General features: G+C 46.7%; 2 protein-coding genes across 5 annotated transcripts in view; one reads left to right on the top strand and one right to left on the bottom strand.

The window, feature by feature from the left end:
• Syn3 (synapsin III) overlaps positions 1-23532 on the top strand; it is a 382057-nt gene that overhangs the window by 132538 nt on the left and 225987 nt on the right. The window lies entirely within an intron of this gene.
• Positions 1799-23532, bottom strand: part of Timp3 (TIMP metallopeptidase inhibitor 3) — a 48184-nt gene continuing 26450 nt past the window's right edge. The window contains exons 2-5 of the mRNA XM_075954801.1: positions 12406-12488; positions 7049-7160; positions 6412-6533; positions 1799-5514 (exon numbers count right to left, since the gene is read on the bottom strand). Of these exons, the coding sequence (XP_075810916.1) occupies positions 5317-5514; positions 6412-6533; positions 7049-7160; positions 12406-12488 (515 nt within the window). The 3' untranslated portion in view covers positions 1799-5316. The remainder of the gene's footprint in view (positions 5515-6411; positions 6534-7048; positions 7161-12405; positions 12489-23532) is intronic.

The raw sequence follows: 23532 nt of genomic DNA, 5'->3' as shown, positions 1-23532 counted from the left end.
TTTCTACTGTAATTTTAATAAAATATGTGCTATTTTATTTGAGCTGATTATTAAAGAGCAATGTATTTATATGTTCAATTTCCATTCTTTGAAGTGCACCTGTGTTATCTCTGGGAGTCTACTAGGCCAACCTGAGAGTTTGTAACTTTACTACTATTTGGAAGGTTTAAGACTAATGCCTACAGTTGGAATTTTGGTAGAAGAGTTTTGAGCTGCTGGAATCAGCCTACATCGTGCCTGCTTATGTGATTGGTGCATGGTCAGCTCACTTGGCCTTGCATGAAATAGGAATCTCAGGGAACAAGAGTAATGTACTCATTGTACTAGGGACTGTGGTCTGATTGTAGAATTTCAGGCTCTGACTGTTGAACTGGACAAGCCTGTTTGAAGACACTGCCAGGTAGGACTGCAGGCTTCAGTGGAAGCAATCTAGTCAATCAGAGGCTCTTGCTGCTTGTCCGTCTACTGTATCTACCCGTCGCTCCCAGAATTTAGGATGTCTGAGACTCTCATTGGGGTTGTCTGTCTATTGTATCTACCCATATGTCATAGAATCCATGATGTCTGAGGAACTTATTGGGGTTGTCTGTCTTCTGTATCTACATATTACTCACAGAATCCATGATGTTTTGGCTCTCATTGGGGTTGTCTCTCTACCGTATGTACCCATCAGTCACAGAATCCAGCGTGTCTGGTTGGTCTGAGTGGTGTAATGGTAAATCTGAATTATTAATTTGATTGGAATGAAAAACACACAGATTACTTTCTCAGTGTCTGTCAGGGTCTTTCCAGAGAGGATTAACTGAGCCAGGAAAGACCAACTTGAAATGTGGGAAGCACCATCTATGAAGATGGGGGCCCAGATGGGATTAAAGGAAATGGAGGAAGGCTGGGGTTTAGGTATTCTCTTTTACTTCTGGTCTACCATGATGAAAGCTGCTGGTCCTATCACAACCTCCTGGGCACAGTGAACTAAGAACCAAAGCAAAATAAATCCTCCCCCCACAAGATATTTCTCCAGGGTATTTGATCACTACAGTGGCAAGGTATGAATAACACAGAAAATGTATAAACTAACTAAAATATTTCAGGGTTTGACTTTAAAGCATGGTTGGTTGCTAATCACCACCCTGACTAGATTTTAGACAAGAATTTAGTCTCATTGAGAGTGGTAGAGAAGCAGGTTGATAAGGATCTGTGAAAGTCTATGTTTAATGTTGTGCCTGGCATATGGTGGGTGCTTTTCAAACAGGGGCAAAGACCATGACCTGGAACACTGGCGAGGGAGGGCTCACAGTTAGGTGGCCCTATGTAGTGGAGAGTAGCTCCCCAGTTGTCCTAGGGCCTGAGGAATTCCTGGCATTCCCAACTAGGAGCTTCACTCAGGGTTTCGTTTACTCCACCATCATCAACTATGGCCGCTGGCAAGCTTCTACTCTCACTCCGGCCTGGCCGTGGAATTCTCAGAGGAAAACATGAGTTAGGCTGAGACAGGTCCCAGCCCTGTTCACCCACAGGTGATTAGATAAAAAGAAATCTTTTGAACACTGGATCCTGCCAGTAGGGTGAAGGAGTGAAATTCATGCTGGGTTAGCAGCCAGAAGGGGCTAAGGATACTCTTTTGAAATCTGTTGCCACGAAAGGGGTTTAGTTAAGGTGGCCCGAGCTGTAGACATGGGTGGAAGGGGGTTGTGTGCAGGAGTGTGGAGGAGGACAGGCAGAACCTGCTTGCCAGATCCTTTTCGATACCAATATCACCCACCACGAAAGGACACAAGAAGGCAAGAGACAGCAGGTGTGTGATAGAAATAAAACCACTTTACTGTTTAGAATAAAGGACACACTATAAAAAGTGAACATTATGCAACATTACAAGACAATATACATTCACGGAATATAAAATTCATAAATAACATGGAGGAAAACTGTAAACAGTGCTACAAAATTTAGCAACAAATACATTCCTTCTAGACAGGGTTTTCTCTGGTTGGTGTCTCTTCGTCATTACTGGGCTTCAGCGCAGCCAACTGGCTAGAGGAAAAGTAGTCATAGAGAATCTAAGGTACCCCTGTCATCAGAGCATGGTCATGTTCTTAGGTCCTCTCCTCCTCAATCTAAATAGCCAACTTAAGTCTGTTGAGACCACCTCTCCTGCCTTTTCCCATTTCATTGTGCTTCTGCCATTAGATTAGATTTTTTTTTAAATTTTTCTCTGATACAAATACTAGAGTGATGTTTTTAACTTTAAGTAGCTGGGAGCCAACCACCTACTGCCCCTTAGTGTGAGGCAAGGAAGGGTAATGCTTCCTGGACCCACATTTTTCTCCCAGAAAGAGCTATCCCCAAAAGTCATTGTGTGTCTTTTATTGTTTAAGAAGCACAACATGAAACAGGGTTTGTTTGGCAGGGTTAGGACTGGAGAAGGTAGGTACTGGGGTTTCTTTATGCTCCCCACCCTGGCTACAGCTGAGTGCAGTCCTGGGAAGCAAAAGCCTATGTATAAGAAAAGATGCCTGGATGAGACAAAGAGAGCTTGGTGTCACAGTTGCCATGGTCACGGACTTTGCAGAAACCATAGCTTCCTGGGTGAGAAGAAGAAAGGGTCTTGGGAAGTGGGTGGCAGGTGACCCAGGGGTAGCTGATACAGGACAAGGACATCAGTGTGCTTTTGTTTCTGTTTTGTTTTCTTCTTCTCCTTCCCACCCTTGGGATTCTACGGGGGAGGAGGCTGGAGGAGGCTGCTTCTAGTACCTTCTATTTCCTTGAACTCCAGTCTAGCTGAATGCTTGCGTCTCAGTATTCTACCCTCCATTCTACTGTAGAATTTGAATCAGGAAAAGGCATGGGGGTTCCTTTCTTTCTTTCTCTTTCTTCTCTTAGACACAGTGTACACTGACAGCCTACGCATGGCACATGATTTTAGCAAAATAAAACATTCATGATATGATTGAAATACCAAATTGTCTCTGCTACATAAATGATTTTAAATTATACAATAAGTGAACAGGTGAAATAAACAAAGCTATAGCTTATAGAAAGCTCAAAAACCTCCCTCCGATGACGTGACTTTCCAGAATCCCTCTTTGCCCAGAACTTCTCGCCAGGGCCTCCACAGCCAACTGCGGCCACGGTTCTGCCATCTGATTAACGGGTTAGCATCAGGTGTCTCACCCTCAGGCCTCACCTTAGGGTTCTCCCTCTAGGAGTGAGGTTATTACACAGGATTGAGAATGGCTAAAGGCCTCTTGGAAGAGACACGCGTGCGCACACGGGAGAGCACTTGAGCTGGGTAAATCGGGAGCTCCATGTTAGGAGACTCTAAGGTTGAAGCAAAGAACCCCAAACAATAAGTCACCCCTTAAGAACCACTGGCTTGCTGACCTCAGCTCCTCTTGCTCCACATCATGGGAAGGGTTGTGCCTTCTGTTCCCTGTGAGCACAGGGGAAATGAAATCAACCACAAGGAAACTTGACACCCATCGCCTGAACTGTCTTCCTGCTCCAAAGCAGGTGTATGTGGGGTGGGGTGGGGGGGCAGACGCTGGAACGTGTTGGCTTCTTTCTCTCTCTTTCTACTTATAATTGGTAACTATGTCTCCTAATGTGGAATGAACTGAAGATATGATACTAATAGAGGATAAATACCCATAATCTGAAAAGAGACAGAGTAACTGTGTTAAATGTCACCACCACCTTACCACCTCAGACTCTGTAAAATACACATTATCATCTACTATCGGCAATGCATTTTTGACACTAAAACTTAAAATAACCTTATTTAATAGGAAAATTTATATTATAGTTTTATTTTAAAAACAAAAATACAACACAAAAAGAGGCCTATAGTTTGATGGCAGAGCCTGGCTCCCTCAGTGACCAACCGTGTTCATTCTGAGAGGTGACCACCTCAGGAGGTAATGCTCACCCACTCCTGAGCTGGGGAAGAAGAGTATGCTGTCCCCAGATCCAGGAGAGGAGGCATTCCACCGAAGCAGGACGCTAGGCAACTGTCCCTCTCGTGTGGAGACCCCTAACCTGCTCTCACACTCACCTGCCATCAGATGGCCAGTAAGGCAATTAAGTGAAGGGCACCCAAACACTAAGCAGAAGGAAGAAAGGAGGTGAGAGGTCAGATGACCCCAGTTATAGGGACAAGAGGGTGTTGAGGGTTTTCGGAGTTTCAAAATTTTAATTCAAATGGAAAAAAAAAGTCAACTTGGAATGTCACAATTTCCCATCAAACAATAAAAAGAAAAGAGATTAAACGATTCGCATATTTAACAGCATTGAATAGAATTCTGTGTCCTATAAAAATTAGCTCATAATCCCCTATGGGTATATGAAAATGTGTATATAAACACGTCCCCCTAGATGAGCTAAACACTACTTTGGAAATAGTATCCTCTACCCAGATCTACTTGACTATATCTGTGGATAGTGTCTGGTGTATGTTTCTTCAGATTACACATTGGCAAGCTTCGAGCCAAACTTCCCCAAGAATTCCCAGGAGGATGTCTCTCATGGGAGGCACGAAAGAAAAGATGTTCGTCCCAACACTTTGTCTGAATTTTTGTACAGACAGACATGTTCAACTCGGGCAGATGCTTAAGTCTTCATGAACTCAGAAAGCTCTATTACTCTGACATATGCTTGCTCCGGGATTGAAAGATCTAATCAACCCAAGTATCACAGGGCTGGGGAACTGTGTGTCACCTCAGACCTGCTCCTGCCATTTGCCCCTTCCCTCCCTCACTCCGACAAGCAGACACGAACAGACAGACCATCTGATCCAGATACACAGTTGTCTATCCTCTGTGGTTAAGGTCTTTCAAATACCTGGTGTCTGTCTGCTTGCTGTCCTTGACTGACTGGGAAACAGTTGGACCTGTGCCAACTTCCTTATCTATACTCTTTGTATACTAGGATGAAGAAGTGTAACTGGATGTGGGTCTAGAGAGGAAGAAAAAGGAGTAGCTATTAAATGCCCAAACGGCATAGAATTTTTCAATTTTTGTTTTCCTAAAAAAATATAGATTATATATCATGAAGAAGAGGAGTATACGTGCTCTTTCTTTCTGGCTTGGCACCAGAGATTCCCAGTTAGAAATGGGTGATGTCAAAACCAAAAAAGAAGGGGGAGGGGCAGGACCAGAAGGGTAGTTCCAAATCAACTCCATAGACAGCAGAGACTTTAAGTGTCCCCAGTGCTAAATTTGCAAGAAAACAGGCACTAATTTCATTGTCATCATCTGGGAAGAGTTAGTGTCCGGGAGGCTCAGTGGGATGGGAAGGAGGTGAGGTGGGACAGGTCTGCGTTCAGGGGTCTGTGGCGTTGCTGATGCTCTTGTCTGGAGGGGCCCATCCTCGGTACCAGCTGCAGTAGCCACCCTTCTGCCGGATGCAGGCGTAGTGTTTAGACTGATAGCCGGGATAGCCAAAATTGGAGAGCATGTCGGTCCAGAGACACTCATTCTTGGAGGTCACAAAGCAAGGCAGGTAGTAGCAGGACTTGATCTGCAGTGATACACAAACCATAGTTAGGGTACTGCACCATGGCAGGCCCAGCCTGGATTCAAACTCTGGGGCCCCTGCTCTTTAATGCTGACAGTATAGTTACACTAGCGACTAGCTCACACCCTTGAGTATCTGCTGGGTACCAGAAACAGTCCCTCTAAACTTTTGGTGCAGTTCTAACTCCCTTCTATAAATAAAGAGACTTAGCTTGTTCCAGGTCACAAAATGTATGAGTCCCAGACTAGATGTGGGAAGGGGAGACTGCCACTGTTGTAGGAAATGAAGGAATTAGAAAGATGAAAGCAATGCACTTTAGAGTTCAGTAGCCTTGGGTTGGAAGTCAGACTCAGCAAGCTATATAACCCAGGATCACAGAGCAAAGATCTCTGAGCCCTTATTTCTTGCCTGTATAATGAACAATTAAGTAATTAAGAGCACAGGAGATTATTCTGGGGATGAGGGGAGAGAGTGACTCAACTCCCTCCCATGGCTTTGTACTTGGGGAAGGGACTGGACCCAGTTGAAGAGAGGTGTTAAGCAGCAGCTGATGTCAGCAAGCCTCAGCCAGCTTGCCCACCTGGGCAGGGACTCCAGTGAGTCAGCCTTCAGAGTGAACCTACTTAGGACAGCCTGGCAGAATCCTCCAGGGAAAGTTCCTGTACCTATCATAGCCTTGAACATCTGGGAGGGGCTGAGATGCTGAAGAGCCCTCATAACCCAGCAGATGCCAAGTAGGCACCATTCAGTAAGGGAAAACAAACAAAGGCTTTCTTCAGAGCTTCCTTGCCTGCCTTGCCTCGGGGCAGCATTCCTTACCATCCCTGCACTACCTCCAGTAGGCTCTCTGTCCCTACACAGCAGGAACTAATGCTTCCAGACTGACCCTACAGAACTCACCTTGCAATTGCAACCCAGGTGATAGCGGTAATTGAGCCCCTTGCGCTGGGACAGTGTGAGCTGGTCCCACCTCTCCACAAAGTTGCACAGCCCTGTGTACATCTTGCCTTCATAGACACGGCCTGAAGTGGGATAGGAGGCAGGGGAATAGGCATTTAGTCAGAGCCCTGTACTGCCAGGGCCAGGCACTGACCCTGGGTTGGTGATACCTTCCCCAACCCCTTCAGACATGAACTCTGGCCCGTTTTCCAAATGATACTGGATCTTAAGATATTGAGCTTTACGCTGACGGTCTCAAAGCCATCAGGTCTCAGATTCCTTAGGGTTTTGCATGTTGCAATGACAGCCTAGAGAGCGGTCTGTGACATAAGACAAACCAATGGCATAAGACATATTGACTGACAAGTGCTTTCTAGTTGTGTTAAAGCCGAGATACCACAAAATCAAGACAAAATCAGGACACAGGCAGGTGCACAATGGAGCCAAGGCTGCCAGCCAGTACTGGGTAAGCAAGATAGACCCTTCACTTCATGAGACACATGGCTATGACCCTCGGGATGCCACTGACTCGGGGTTGTGGGGTTGTGGCAGATGCAGAGCAAGGGAAGAGTGCCTTGGTGCTCCCAGTGACTCTTACCTGTCAGCAGGTACTGGTATTTGTTGACCTCTAGCTTAAGGCCACAGAGACTTTCAGAGGCTTCCGTGTGGATGTACTGCACATGGGGCATCTTACTGAAGCCTCGGTACATCTGTGGGCAAAATGGAACATGATCATGAGAAAGGGTCCCAGGCACAATCAGCATGCTGCTGTGTAGCATATGAGTTTCTGGATCCCCCGCACAGCCTGTCAGTGGCAGGCTATTAACTCACCACCACAGGGTTCCCTGCACACCAGAGAAGGACATCTATTCTTTTCCTTGGGCCAGGTCCATGTCTCATTCAGCTGCCCTACCCTACTCTTCTACCTATTTTTCGCTCAACTACAATACCCCTTCACAGATCCAAAGCAGCTATTATGAAAAGTTCCATGTGCTCCATGCCAGTTTCAAGGTGATAGCTAGCCCGCCAGCTGGTCTTCACATGACATCTCTTTGACACACTGACGTCATACATAGCAGCATCCTTGCAGCATCCTCACAAGAGCCTGGAGAGTGGGTACCAAAAACTCTACTCTGCTTCTGGGGTGGCACTGAGTTCCTTTACGCAAGATGAATCACATATACATGAATGTGAAAAAAAATCAAAACTTCTTAATTAAGCATATTCTTATTTCTAGACTAAACCATGTAAAATTCATCTAGGTGGCTGAATCCAGTCACTCTAAACCAGAGGCAAGGCTACACCCCCTTGGAAACATTTGAAACACAAGACAATGGCAGGAGAGTGGACAGAGCAGGGATGTTGATAATCTTCCTGTGATATGTAGAAGAGCCTTGGGTACAGAGAGATCCGGGCCCAATGTTAGTGACAACACTGAATTTAGGAGATTGCTAAAATATCTAGGCACTAATGCCTAGGACCTGAGAGACAGGAGCCTTGGACAGGCTCACAAGTTTGTCTGTAGTCGTACCGTTGGTAAACAGCAACAAAAAGTCCAGCTAGACAACCCATGGTCTGTGGTCTAAAAGGTCACCTGTTACCACTTCCCCTTTCGGCCTTTGAAGTTAAGGACCCAGGGTTCCTCACAATGAGCAGTTTCTTCTATTTCTAACTCCCGTGGGTCCTTCGTCAGCATGTGCTTGGAGTACTTGCTGTGACTCTGACAGAGACTGACTACAGTCTGCAATTCTAGAATGAGTCCATCTGTGTCACACAAGTCCTGATCTACTGAGGCCACATGCAATCAACTGTGAGCCAGGGAAGGTGGAGGCGGACACTCAGACCTGGCCTGATCCTTACCTCTCAAGGGGCCTTGAATGCCTGGTTGTCACTGGTCCTCCCCTAAGAGCCTCACAATAGAAAAATATCCCTAGCATGAACTATTAATTATCCAGGTAATTAATACAAGCCAGACAGTATACTCCACTGGTGCCTCACAAATACCCCACTGAGCCTGATGGGCTCTTTTTCAGTCCTCATCTTCTAATTGGCAAAAGGGTAGCAGGGCACAAAGCCGTCTGTTGAAGCTACACAGTCCAGAGGCCTCTCCTTGTTTATAGAGTGCACTGTCCTGATGGGTTGGAGTAGACCCCTTCTGCAGTTCAGTTACACCATGGGGGATCAGGGCTGGAGAGTCAGACTAGGTCAATGGCTTGTTAGATGGTGGTTGTATCGACCACTCAGGCTCCACAGGAAACACATTTAAGACTCTTATGTGAATGAGGTACCATCACCATGACCTATAAAAGAACAAGTTTCACTGACTAACTGCTCATAAGGATTTGGGTTTTGGCAAATATTTCTACTAAGCATTTAGTCGATGGAGCTTGACAACACAGAAGGTTCCAGCAAAAGCTAGATAAGATCTTGTACTGTAAGGGTCTCAGGCTTTGGAGGACAATGGCTCCCTGAGGTCTGAAGGTCAGAGGGTCTTGCAGCTGGAGGAAGCCCTGCTGGCTCTTTTTGCTTAGACAAACTGCTGAGGAAAGGACCCAGCACATTCCAGCTGCCCAGCAGATCCGTCCTGCCCCCAGTTAGGACAGGCAAAGCATATGACCAGCACATGTCCCCCTGGGACCAACTGGGACATAATGTCCCCCACGTGTTGTCCCTTGCAGCCTGCCTGAAAGTAAGTCAGTGCTGTACAAACAATAGCCCCTGGCAAAACAAACTGCTTTCCCATGGTCCCGATGGGAGATAAGGCCCCCACAAAGGACAGAGGCCAGTTCTGGAAACTTCCACATTTGCACCACAGCTCAATCCCGGCTAATCTCTATGTACGGGTTTACAATAAGTTCCCTCCATATTCTTATAGCCTTACCCCCCTCACTCCCACACTATGGGTCTGTGTGCACTCAAGGTATGTCCAAGAGAAGGCTGTGTGCCTGCCCCCAGAGGTTAGATGTGCTGACTTTCTGTTCTCTGTTCTCTAAGTTCCTCCAGTCCTGCTCCAGGGCTGCCTGGCTTCCGTGTCTGATCCTCTGGGGTAATCCACAATACAAAACCTCTAGAGACCAACGCCAGTCTTGCAGGCTTGGCTGTCACTCACTTTCTCTACCAGTCACCTGTTAGATCACACACCAGCAACTCCAACCTGGCCTTTTTTTTTTTTAAATCTTTTATTTACAGTTCAAAATTTAAATAAGATCTTGGTTTTGATTTGTGATACTTCCTGGTTCATACATTGTGGAGGCAGAGGTCAGTCCAGCTTGTCTGACTCAAGGGAGAGTGTCACCCAACACAGAAGACTTGGTTCAGTCTTGGTCTAGATTACATTTCCCCACACTGTGAGATTACCACTTGCAGTTTGGGTTTATTGTTAGGGCCAGTGGGAACATTCTCAATTTTCCTCATCACCAGAAGTCCATCAGTGATTTTCCCAAACACTATGTGCTTCCCACCCAGCCAATCACACTTAGAACAAGTGATAAAGAACTGGCAACCTGGCCTTTTAAGTCCCCCGAGGGAACTAGACATGAGCAGGTGAGGGAAGCCCCCACAGTAGGCAGAAATGAGCATTCAGTCTGCTTGTAGGTCTCTACTTTGTTATTTCCTTGTCCTCCAAGACCCCCGTGGTAAAGACCCTATAGTTTGTCACTTTCTACTCATACAATCTTAACTGTTACATTACTTCCAAGTGTTACTTGCTAGCGTCATGTTAACTGTGACAAGCATGTCCTTGTCTCCCCATCTTACAGTCCAGTGCTAAGCACAGAGGAGGCTGAGGAGGATGGTGGTGAATGGGCAGACGCCCATTCCCAACTGGTACCTGCTCTGACAGGAAGGCAGAAGGTATCTCTAGATAAAGAAAGCATTGACCAGTTTGTGGGTCAAAACTCAGGGCTGGAAACACCAGAGTTAGAACTAATGAAAGACATTAGATAAGACTGAGAAACAAGCTGCCCTCCAAAGAATCTCCTGTTATACCTTCGGCAGGCTGCACATCAAGAGCCACACACAATTAGGAAAGGTGCCCTAGCCCCTCAACTTGAAACTCATATATGCCCTTAATTAAATACACGACTCTTGGCACATCACTTCCCATTGAATAAGGGAAAGAGCCCTACATTGGATGCCCAGCTGAAGGACAGTGAACAGAGAGTCTGAGCAAGCCAGCCTGGGAGTGGTGTGCTGACAGGCTGGTGGGTGAAAGTACAAGTTAGTTTGCCTCTAAACAACTCCCACTTGTGGGTGTGACACACACCAGGGACATTCTGCCACAGAAAGGCCTCTGGTAACTTGGTCCTCTACACCCTGAAGGCAGGAAGGAAGGCAAGCCAGTTTAGGAATTCCTGCCCCGCAGCTATGTCTCTGCAGCAACCTCAAAGTTTCTGGACAAAGCAGCAGGGCAGGCGGGGAAGGGGCCTCCACTGCAGCCAGAAGCTCTGGCTTCCCTTTCCTCAGTGCCAGAGGTTGCAAAGGAGCTTCCCACCTCCACCCATTCCTGGCCTCCCAGCTGTCTGAAGACATAAGCTGCTCTCATGACCAAGCCCAGGCAGCCAAGGGCATCTGGCCAGGGCTGACTCTGAACATTACATAACCAAGAGCCTGGGAGTGTTTCCACAATTGAAGCCAGAGCAACAGGTTCCACAGAATTAGTGCATCTAGCCACAGGCCTCTGGAGGGAATAAAGAGGCCTAAAGGTCAGCTTCTAGGATAGCTGGGCTCCACCTAGGGGTGAATCACCCCTCAACCCCAAGTCAAGTCCAACCTGGTCCTTAACACTTGTCCTTTCTGTGGATTTTTCTTCAGACCTTTGGGTCTCACCTTCATCTCTTTTATTAGATAGGAAGCATTCTCCAAGATCTGCCTACTGAATGTCAGACCCCCCCCACCACACTCCCTAATATCCAAGGGTGCAAAAACTAGCAATGAGTAAAGAGGTAGCAGCTCACAAGGACTTCAGCACATCCCATCTTGAAGTTGTCAGTGCATGTCTCTTCTCCCTGCATATAACTACAATCCCAAGGTAGAAACAAGAAGCCTGGTGGGCTCACAGACTGCAAACACAGGAATCTGCATATAGCAAGGCGCTTTTATAAAAGCGCAGGGGCCGAGGAACAGCTGAGTTATTCAAGCTGAAGCCCCAGTCCTCAGTTCCATCGAGGCAAACATAAGAACATGAGTCCAGCAGCTACTGTCAGTTCCTGCTTAGAAAAGACCCTATCCATTAGGATGCTTGAACAATGAGGTGCCAAGCCCAACAGCGCACTACCAATCAATGGTAACAGTATGGCCTGGAAAAGCACAAGGCCAAAGTCAGTGGGCTCTTTAGGATTAGAAACAGGGCCAGGACACGGGTTCTCTGTTTTCCTTGGACTACCCTGGCATACTTAGGAACATTCATGGGCTTTGGTGAATGGTCTGATGGTATGAATATGCTTAGCAAATATTCCTAATGGACTGTATATAATACAGGCAGGCAACCAAAGCTGGGAAACAGAGAGGGGGCCCTGTGCCCAGCACTCATTCAGTGTGAAGACTGGAGGAAAGGACACCTATCATGTAACCTTAGTGACAGGGCTGGCTCTGTGCATACAACACAACTCAGCTCACAAAGGTTCTTAGGGACCACGTGGTCCAAGATTATGATCTTGTAGGTCTTAGACAGGCCAAAGAAGGGCAGCAACTGTACTGAGGTCTCACAGTCAACAAGTAACAAAGCTATCTGCCATCTGGTTCCAAGGCTCAGCCGCCCAACAAAGACCTATGAATGAATCTGCCTGTGCTGGCTTTGGAGCAAGCAGCCACCATCTCTTCCTGCTGCCTCAGCAGCTCCCTGGGGCTACACTGAGCCAACACACATTATAGTTCCAACCATTTGGCCTCCTTTGGCCATGACTCTTCTGGCAAACCCCCAAGATCTCTCCTGGGGCCAGTGATGATGTCACTCACCTTCATCTGCTTAATGGTGTAGACCAGTGTGCCAAAAGGCCCCTCCTTCACCAGCTTCTTTCCCACCACTTTGGCTCGGATCACTGTAGAGAGAGCAAGACAGAGAGGGAAGGGGGTTAGAAAGGCCTGAGCCACACCTGGAAGGGGAACTCTTCCTGATCCTCTATCTCACCAGGAGTTCTTTATGTCCTGGCCCATCCACAGAGATGTGATGAACTCCTGCTCCCTCAGCACCCCAAGTTAGCATTCTGATTGCCCACAGGGCCCACCACTAAGCAAGGAATTGCAACCAAGTCTAGGTCGGAGGGGGCCTACCTAATGAGTGGTTCCCATCCCAGCCCCACTGTTCATGGGTATTGTGACACAAGACAAGTAGGGAACTTTGATTCATCCCTAGATCAAGATTTACAATAGTCCAGATCCTCTGAACTGGAGTAATTAGGTGAAACAAAGCAGGTGAAACACATCCTTGCCTTTGATGTACCTTTAGATAAATGCTATTAGAATCATCATCCTTGGCATCAAAAATAGAAGGACTGCTACAATAGGCATCCTTGGTGTACACCTACTATACTCAACAGTATTAGTCATTATTTACTTTCTCAACTTTCTCCTACAATCAGAGTATGCCATCTCCAGTTGTGCAGGGTCTGGCACTCCTTGGTGAGACTCGATTGGTTAAGAGACAGTCCCTTCTGTTTCTACTAGACTGTAAGGTCTCTCCTAAGCAGTCTTCAGGGGTTTTTAATGCCAGCCACGCAGAGCCATCAATGAGGAAACGAGACCTGCAGAAAGTGGGTCATTCTCGGTGTGGATGTGGGGGAGATCCCTCGATTCTAAGAACTTGTGAAAGGTGGGAGCTACTGCAGGGGGACAGCGCAGCAGCAGAAGCTAGGGCACTGCAGAATGGAGGCATTTTTACTGATTCTTCAGCTCTAAGATGCTATTGACATTCCAAACTCAAGCTCCTTCAGTCAGACGTAGAGCAAACATGCAACTCATTCCAACCCACTTTTGGAGTAAATATTCAAAAAATGCTTGTTGAATTGAATACTCTTTACACATGTAAAAGGGTCTCTCTCTCTCTCTCTCTCTCTCTCTCTCTCTCTCTCTCTCTCTCTCACACACACACACACACACACACACACACACACTTCTGCTGGATTCCTTATTCTCCCCCTACACCCACATTGTAGATATCCCATAATATTTCTGTATTTCTTGCTTACAAACACATTCATGAGGAACGAAGTTCCCATCCCTCTACAGCTTCTTGGATCACACTTTTGTGGTTAGATATGAAATCAGAACTTAAATGAATCAATGACCCTTCTAGACCTTTTTTACCATCCTAGCAATACAAATCCCACAGCAAAAACAGCTCCAGAGCTGAGGCAGTTCAAGTTAAGAGGGGTGAGTGGCTCTTTCCAGGTCTGCTGTAAAGCCAGACATTGACAAGGCTCCAGAACAACATCCCTCAAGGCTCTGCCTCCATTTCTCATGTCTCATTTTGCAAGACCATCAGTATCAGGCAGAAGGCCATCTTCCCAGAGGCCCCCAGAGACTCTTTCATCTACCATAACCTTAGGGGCACGCTGGGGCAGCCCAGCTGCTGGGCAGAAGGCAGATCACCTGGACTTGACAATTGATTCTCCTTCTTGAGGAACTGAATTGACTTAATATTCAGCAGCTTCATTTACCCAGATGATAAACCAGGGAGTAAGGTTTTGCCTAAGAGGAAAACGGCAAGAGAGATTTCTTTAAATAGCAGCATCTAGCCTTTCCTGGCTTTGTGAAGAGCTCACCTTGATTTAGACATAAAATGTCCTAAGCAAGTTTGCTCTATAAAGCTGGGTACTTCTGGAAGCTTCTGCACAAAAGATCAGCCAAATCTTTTCTTACCCTGAAATGGCCTGAGCTTGGAAGTTTTTCATCTGGTGACAGTTTAGAGAAAACATAGAGTTTTTATTCTCAGAGAGTTACATCAGAGTTCAAATCCTACTATTACTATGCAGCCTCACTACAGCTCTTTCTCCTAAAATCTCTCCGGCTTTCTTGATCTAATGCCACTCACATTGATTACAAGTGACACACTTATAATTAGTGGAAGAACACCATAAAGACCTGGGCTTGGCAAGCTCTAGTATGGAGTCAAATCTCAGCACGGTTGCCATGTGACCATAGGTAATTTACTAAATCTCTCTGGCCTTAGTTTCCTAATGCATAAATTGGGAGTGATGAAAGCAGTCGTCTGAAAGTTGCCATGAGGACCAAGAACAAGCACCAAGAACAGAATGTGATCCACCCCAAGTATCATGCATCTTTCCTCACTGCCACTAGCACTGAGCCCACCAGCAGAACCTCACTTGGTATTTGTCTACCCTAGAGCCCAATCAGTTAAGACCTGTCAACCTTCCATGGCATTAGGGTAGAGGAGAGGTTCCTGTCTGCGACAAAAGTAAAGGAAAACTCATTCAGATACCTCAGCCTTGTAAAAATCATGGAGAAGGGTAGGGAAACAGACTTGAGGTAACCCAGAACTAATGTGCATGAGGCCTTCAGGCTGAAGCATCTCTGCCATCAGTCTTGTCACTACAAATAACCCAACAGTGATCTAGTGGCACCTGCCAAACAAGGCGGTATCTGTGCTCCAGAGAGATGGGGGCAGAAGCAGATATGGCCAGGGTAGAGGCCACACCAATGTTTTCTCTGGAGCTGAACTAAAATTAAACAACATCCTGTACTCCCAAATAGATACACAGCCCTTCCAAGTCAAATTGCTTGCCAGCCCCAAATCTACCTATTTGGCTCGTGAATTATTATAACTTCATTTGCTTTAGTTTGTCCTGTGCAACTTGGATGTGTGTTATTCTGTGCTTTCCTATTTGGCAGTAAGGTCTTCCCTGGAGGCATTCCACTGGCCGAGGCAGGGACCATGGGGAACAAGAAGGTTGGTGGGTGTCCAAGACTTCAACAGCAACAGAAGACTTAGAGCTGATATTACATCTAGCCTTTCCCTCCACTTTCAAATGGCAGCTTTGAGATGGACCATGCTGGACACAGGCTCTCTTTATTCCTGCCAGAGAGTGGCCACTCACCCAATGTCCTCCAGCAGCTGAGCCAGCCTGGACATGACCTAGGCTGGTGTCTGGAAGCATGAATGCTTGGTAGGGATGATAGCAAGAAATACAAGCCCAATATCCTGCTTCCACAGACTGCAGTCTAGCAGGGAGACAAGGTGGAGTTTAGCACCAGAGAACAAATCGCCGAGGGTCATAAGTGCTGCCAGAGACTAGAGGGTGGAGGCCCTGCCTGACTCAACCTCTGATGTTCCCTAGGTCGTCTGAGTTCTCTGCTCCTGAGGACATGGAGATTAAAAGAGATAGGAAGAGGTTAATTAAGGAGTCGATAATATTTCAACACAAAGTTTCTAAGAAACTGACTAGAGACTTGGGTGTAGAAGGATGATAGAAAGACTTGCCCAGAATGCCCTGGTTCCAATCTACAGACCACAAAAAGGAAAAGAGCAGGCTATAGGTGCTTGGGAACTGGCTCACAGATCCACAAATGTATGTTGAGTCCTGAGAAAGAAGTCATAAAGTGTATCTCTTTTGGGAAGGTTGATCAGTGTTTGCAAAACCAAGGCAGACAGAGTACACCTCTTCCAAGCATGTGAGGTTGTCACTTTTCTTCCTCCCCATGGCCCACCCTTTTTCGTTAGCAATGGGGACCTCAGCAGCACAAACTTTAAACAGTAATAGTTCCAGGGCAAGCATCTCTAGGAATCACACGTCTGCTAGAATCAACATATTCAGAGAAGGACAAGATATCCCCGAGCAGCCCATGTCTCTCTCCACAACCTTCCACCCTCCTCTACCAATCCAACCACCATCAATCAAACCAAGACCTTCCTCTCTCTGACCTAAAAGACGGGTTTTCCTACTGACTGGGTGGAAGGATAAGCAGTGGGGCTGCTGGTCTGGCTAATTTGGGGAACAAAGGCCTAAGTTAATGGGGGTCACCTATCTCAGGCTCCCATCAAAAGCTATACCACTCCATCTATTCTCTCCTAGGAGCCAAGTGGCTGGCTCTGAAAATGTGGACCCCAGGATAGACAGGACTCTGTGTAAAGCTGTCCAAGAATGGCAGAGCGGGGATTCCTTGCTCATCCAGCTGCCCACCCACCCCACCAGTTCCTGCATCTCTTTGCATCGCACCTGCAAGCGTAGTGAAGAAAGCAACTAGAATATATTGATAGAAACTCCCATTGACAGACTGTGCCCTATGTGCCAAGGACTGTGTATACTTCACTGTGTTCCCTTCGGGGTGACTCTGTAGGATGGGAATTACTATGCCTGTTATTGGTACCTACTGAGCCGTTTTGCCTCTCAGTGTGGAGGAAAATGAAGAGTGGTCCCAAGAAAGAAGACTGCCATTGAATCTTTGCATAATAGTTCTTAACTGTGTTCTATTACCATTGTCAACCCTAATGGGACTTGAAAGGGGATGCCTGATGTGTCCCCCACAAACCTTCATCAACTCAATCAACCTTAAGGCTACCCCTCCCATTCTCTCTCTGTCTCTCTGTCCCTCCCTCCTTTTTTCCCTCCCTCCCTCCCCTCTCCCTTATTAATAATAAGAATCTACTAATAATCACCATCAACAGATAATGGTAAATCATTTATTTAGCTTACTGTGCTTCCCAATCACAGGACAATGTGTTTGTATGTATAAAACACTTTGCAACCATGGAGCTGAGCAGGTGATTCAGAGGCAGGGAGATGGACAGTTACTTACAGATTTGTAATATTTTTTGGTTCTTCAGAGGAAAACAGAAGCCTTCCCCTGATGATACATAGCATCCCCTTGCCCTCATCCTTTTCAAGGTCCTCAGGAACCTGTTGCTCCTTAAGGGATCCTTAATGTATCCATATTTGAGGACAAGACAGCAGGAATGAAGATGAAGGGGACTTAGAAGCCCCTGCATCTTCCTAGTTCTCAGTCTTGTGGGTGTCATGACCCAAACTCTAAAAATCTCCCTAAAAAAGCTGAAGTCAGAAGCTCAGACCAAGAAGACCGCTAGCAATACAGTCTGAAAGAGCAGGAGGCACAGGCATGTTGATCCAGTCAATGCAGCCACTTCCCATCCTAGCTTATAAATAGTGGGTTATGGTTACCGATCTCACAGGTACTTCCTCCCCTCATAGGACCCTGGGTTCTCTTCCCACCTCATCAAAGCCAGTTTGTCAGAATTACCCATAACATCCAAGAGGCTCAGTCCAACCAACTATGTGCTCTCAATCATGAACTTCCAACTGTGGTTTTCTATACAGCCTGTGAGTGAATTCCTACCCACCTGGAGCCCCCAAACCCAGGAGTTCCATGGCTCTTAGGCCTCATACTAAGGTACTCACACCTGGGATTCTACTAAGCCATGTGAGGTACCACTTAGTCCAACACAGAACTCCTGGTAATAGGCCACACCCATAACCAGGCCTCTGGGGGCCTTCTCTATCTCAGGGAAGGGCAGCCTGGTCAAGTCCTAAGCCCACTACTCCAAACTCACACCCCACAGTCTTTACCCTTGCAGTTGCTAAGGTTGGACACCCGGGCTTCACTCCTGCATATTCCCTTCATCGCCTGTTTGTTACAACCTGGTCATGGGTGCCATCTCTAATGTCTAATGCCTCCCTGCACACCCTTCCTCAAGCCCACACTTACCCCACCATGCTCTAGCCTTATTGGGTCCTGCCTGACACTTGGCACCCTCAGGTCACGTGCTTGCTGACCTATATTTCCCCAGTAGAGTGTGGGCTCCCAAAGTAAATGCTTTGTTTGATCAGCTGCTCCTCTCAGAAAGTTCAGGAAGACCAAAACATCACAGGCTTCTAATATATTTGGGCTGGATACATGAAGTTAACCAATGTGATTTTCACATACACAACGCCACACGGAAAGAGGATGACTTAAAAATAAACAAGTAGCTCTCTTGTTTAAGCTGCCTAAGACAACCAAGTCTTTCTTAGCTTTTGAGACATCAAAATGGGATAAGGACAATTCTCAGTTGGTAAGTCAGATAAACCTCTGTCTATTTACCATACTGAGGCCTGTGCCTGACTGGGGGTAAAGGAGTGGGGGGGGTGGGAGGTATGGGGGGTGGGGTGTGTAATGAGATAGATGAGACCCCTAGGATCTCCAAGTTCAGAGGCAGGAGACACACGTAATAATAAGAAAGTATGGCAAGCACAGCCAGAGGCGGGAACCACAGGAACCAAGGCCAGTGCACAAGGGAGTGGAGTCTGCCTTGGGGGAGGTGCATCGAAACATCTGTTCTGGATCCATCCTGCACAAGACACCTTGTTTGGAACAGCTGAAATCAGAGGAAGCAGAAATTTGGACCAGAGTTTGGGAGGAGGTGGGGGGAGGGGGAGGAACTGGCTTGGAATGAGGCAAACTTGCAGCTGGCCCCTAGTAAAAACCAGGGCCTTCTTCCCACTTTCCAGGAAGACACCCCTCCCCCATGAACTCCCCCAAACAGGCACTTCCTGCATCCTCTCCTGGTTCCCCAGGCCTCTTCCTTGTCAGTTTCAAAGGCCCTTTTTGTTGATGTCGAAGCCAAGGCCAGACATTATTACTGCACTCCTCATCAAGATAAGCAGACTCCAGTTCAAAGACTGTCCTGACTAACTCTTTCCGTTAAGTAAAAATATTAATCTTGGTTTTATTTAAGCAGGGTTTTTTTTTTTGGCAAGAATGAATGCCTGGGGCTAAAAATAAACCCAATCCACACACTCTCTAAAAATCTGGAAAGCTGCAAATCATTTCAGTCCAGTTCCTTCTCAGGGAATGCCATTAAAAACCTCCCCACCCCAGAGCTCCCAGGGCTTAGTACTCCATGGCTGGTACCCTCTTTGTGCTCTGAGGTCCCTGGGCAACCTCGGTCTGGGGATGCTCAGCCCTCAGTTCTTGGGGGCTTCTATGGAAAGGGAGGGTTTGTGCAGGGTCTTGCCTTATATGCACTGTGTAAATCTGCTTTGGCCAGGAACCAGGAAATAGCTCCTGGTGACGCTGTTTGTGCATGAAATAAAGGGGCCATGGAAGGAAGGTGAGAGAATCCAGGTCCACAGGTCAGGCTGCCTGAAACTTGGAGGTCACCCAAAAGGAACAGAAAGCAAAACCTCCAAAATGCTCCCTTTTTCCTGATATGACCTCGGTGTGAAACTCTGAGAGGCAAAAAGCAAGTGTTCCTGGCCGCAGGCATCTTCTCAGATTTGGGATTAATGCATTTAATTTCTAATCCAATTGCTTTTAAAAGCAGTTCCCCTTAATTGTTTCCTGGGCCACTGGCAATTTGGGAGAAAGATATGCATCATTTGGCCAGGGACAGGGCAAAAGTCATTATGGATGACTGATTCCTGAATGTAGAGTTGACTTAGCTGGGAGCAAGGAGCTCATATCTGAGAAGGTACATGGTATTTCTGTGATGTAGGTTTGCAAAGCATCATAAGATGCCACTTGGGCTTCTACTTTCTTTCCATGTCCCTACCTACACAGCAGTCTCCTCAACTGAACTGCTGAAGCCTCCTGTCTCCTTAGGCAAAGCTATTCCCATATACTCTCTTTTATTCCAATTCCCTCTTTCCTTCTGGCTAGTTGCTCTTATGTGATCAGTTCTTTGGGAACTCAGCAGCATCCCTAGTAACCAGATGTCAGGGACAACCTGGAGTGTCAGCACTTGGCATCAAGCCTGCAAAGCAGCAGGTTCTCAAAAACATTCGTGGAATGAATGAGACTTGGAGAGGGACTGTAAGGTAAGAGAAAAACACAGGATTATTTTCCCGTTTGGCCTCCTGGAGAAGAGGGGCAGGGGTCCCCGTTCCTAAGAGCTACTTAGACAAGAAGGAAGTGTGTGAAATGTGGTCTGAGAGCCCAAGAAGAGACCCTGGTCCCAAACAGGGAAGATTCACACTTCAAGAGAAGTGAGCCAGGGGATGTTGTTATGGAGGGAGTGGGGCTCAGTCAACCTGCTGTCTCTATGGAAGCCTGCACCCAAACCAAGGGAGACATGAGAGACTCGGGCTCAGGAACCTAATGGAAGCCACTGAATGTTCCAGGACTGCCACTGCTGATTCCCTTGCAGCCCTCTTGACAGGGAGGAGACCTGAGTTCAGCTGCCCCTTTGGGTCACATTCCATCACGTTTTTCTGCTCATTTCCAAAGTGTGTTCCTCTTTTCTGCCCCTTCCCTTCTTTCTCTTCCGCCTATGACAAGCCCTTGAGATTGATCTGTTCGTTGGTCAGGATTTATTCAGAAATATATAAAGCACTATGATCCAACAGCATGCCTTAGAGATCTGGCAATAAGCAGGTGGACAAGGCTCCTACCTTCAGGAACTTTCTTTCTGTCTTATAAGACAAGAAAGTGGAAGTAGAAGATTACAGAACAGAACCCCAGGCTAGAAGGGCATCCTGTTCCAGTTTTCATCTGAGAAGTGCCTAGAACCACAAAGGAATGGGTCTGTTGGTGGAGGGGAGGAGTAAGTAAAGGCAGATATACCTATAGACTAGAGATCCTAGCCTACAGAATAACAGAAAACACAGCCTGCAATGAGACTGATTTCCCCGGTGACTGTTGATCCATCAAGGAAAGGCATCTTTTAGAACATACTCCCAGGGGAGCCTCATCTCTCAAAAAGCCTTGAGAAACCCCAAGAAACTAGTTTGGGTATTACATGCCCCTCTTTGTATCAAATCCACAATGAGCTCCTTCCAGTTTGCGTTCCATTGTTGAGGTTCAAAGTTAGGGTTTAATACAGCTCCCCGCATCTCCAGTGCCCTCGCCCTTAACCTCCTAAAGTGGGTTTGCCTTGGGTGTTTGGTTGGTCATCTGTGCTATGGACAGAGAAGATGTGTCTAGGGTGCACACTGATTTCTGCCAAGCTCAGACGCACTCAGGGTTCAGAACTGCCCATTGCTCTTTGCCATTGGTTCACACTTGGCAAGGGGGGCTTGGACCACCCCCACCCTCCCTCCTGGGCTCCAGCCCCTCCCCATGGGCCCATGGGAAACTTTATCCCACACAAGTGGCCACCAGAATAGCAGCCTGGTCTTCAACCACAGCCCCTTTGAAGCAGTGCCCAGAAAAATACCGTGCCCTCCAACGGTTCTCAGAGCATTGAGCTTTCAGGTCGGGTCATTTGTGAGAGCAGAACAGCTGGCAGCGTCTCAGGAGCTGTCTATAGCATTTGATTTTTTCTCCTAATTGGGATTTTGTTTGCTAGAAGAGCTGAGGGATGCTGGGAGAGGTCTAGGAACTGCACCACCATTAAGCCAAGGGACCTCCCCTCTGCACACAAGACCTGCAGACAGCAATTCTGTTCCCAGAAGGCACTGGGAGAGGTAGGAGGCATTACTGTGGTTTGAGAATTCAGCAATGTCTGCTCTGTTTCTGCAGTATATTTGTATAGCACAGATGTCAAGAAACCCTGGTGTGACTTTAACATGTCCTTTGGGTAGCTTCTCTAATCATCAGAGCTTCTCCCAGCTTTATAACAAGCCAGCATGGTTGTGAATAGTAAATGGAAACAGCTAGGCGGATCCCACTGGAAACAGGTGATACTGGTCCTGGCCCACCAGCTCACAGTCCCTATGTCCAGGTGGTGATGAATAGTCAGGTAGAACAGGCATGAGAAAAACTCCTAAGTGTGTTAATCAGAAATAGCTATCATCAAAGGTGTGCAGGAATGTTTCTCTGAGATAAGCTCCGAGTGCCTCTTCAAGTCCCACCTACTTTAAACAAAATATATGTAAAGAATGCTAATTGCCACCTCTTCTGGTCATGGTGGATAATGACAGAATTATAAAACCAGCTCCCACCATAGTTTTGGTATTTTTGAGCAATCTTTGTTGGCCTGGTCAGTGTAACTGAGGAGGACAAGGGTCCGTGATAGAGAAAAGACTGTATAGTCCATGACTATCCTCTCTACAGGACCCACAGCACCTGAATCTCTATGCATTCAGTAAATATCTCCTGTATAAATAAGCACATAAATATAATATAAATATGAATATCTGATGGTCTATCTGATGGTCTACTACGCACATGCCAGACACTGTGTCTGATGGTGAAATACAACAGTGTGCAAGACACACACCTACAGATGATATACATACTCCTTAAAACTGATTGTAGCATCTCCATTGGATACAGAAAGAAGCAAGACTCAGGGGAGTTGAGGGACTTGTCAGAGGTCATACAACTAGAAATTAAATACAGATGTGCCCAGCCACAGAGCTCACCCATTTTCTATGACTCAACAATCAGCAAATATGGAGTGCTCAACCAAAAGGTCAGATGCATCAGACGTGAAGAATGAGGAGAGACTTCCAAGACTGACCAAGGAAGGATTTAAGTAAGCCATTGCTACTGAGAACTTTGTGGGAGAATCGGCCTCTTCAATCCCTTGCCGTGTCTCAGAACTCTCTATTGCAAACTGGAGGAATGCATGTGGATTCATTCTAGCTTCTAGGAATGGTACCTGGATTTGTGAGCTGTACAGAGTGGATTTGTCCCAATTAGTTATAGTACAAATGCACTCTGAAAGAGGGCTAACATGATCATCTGAGCACAATTCTGACCACACCTTATTGTTGGACAGTAGGATCTCGACTCCTTAGGCAACTGCCACAGCACAGAGCACCCTCAAAATATGCAAAGCACAAATCACTTCTCCCATGCACCTTCACTGCATAGCTGAAGTCATACGGTATTTCGCCTAAGTGACCTACATGACCACACGTGACCCATAGCTTCCGACTCTTCCTGTCCATGCGAAGTGATATTACAAAGGGGGCTTAGCTGCTCCTGAAGCACACTTAACCACTGCTTCTAGATGTTCCCAAGTGCAACAACACAGCAAAGAAGGACACATTTCCAATACCACACTCATGCTCTTCCACAATAAACAATAGGAGTACAGCAGCTGAACACATGTGACCTAACATTGACCTAAAACACCGGTGACTCACTGGAGCCTGGAGACTCTTGGCAACCTTCCCTAATGATGAGAAATCTGCTGGCTTTGAGCATAGCCCTTATTCAACACCTTGTTATCAGTTACAACAGGTG

Source organism: Microtus pennsylvanicus, chromosome 20, assembly GCF_037038515.1.
Source record: "Microtus pennsylvanicus isolate mMicPen1 chromosome 20, mMicPen1.hap1, whole genome shotgun sequence".
Lineage (NCBI taxonomy): Eukaryota > Metazoa > Chordata > Mammalia > Rodentia > Cricetidae > Microtus > Microtus pennsylvanicus.
Note: the sequence above shows the minus strand (reverse complement) of the source record. Positions and strands in the feature narration are given on the sequence as shown.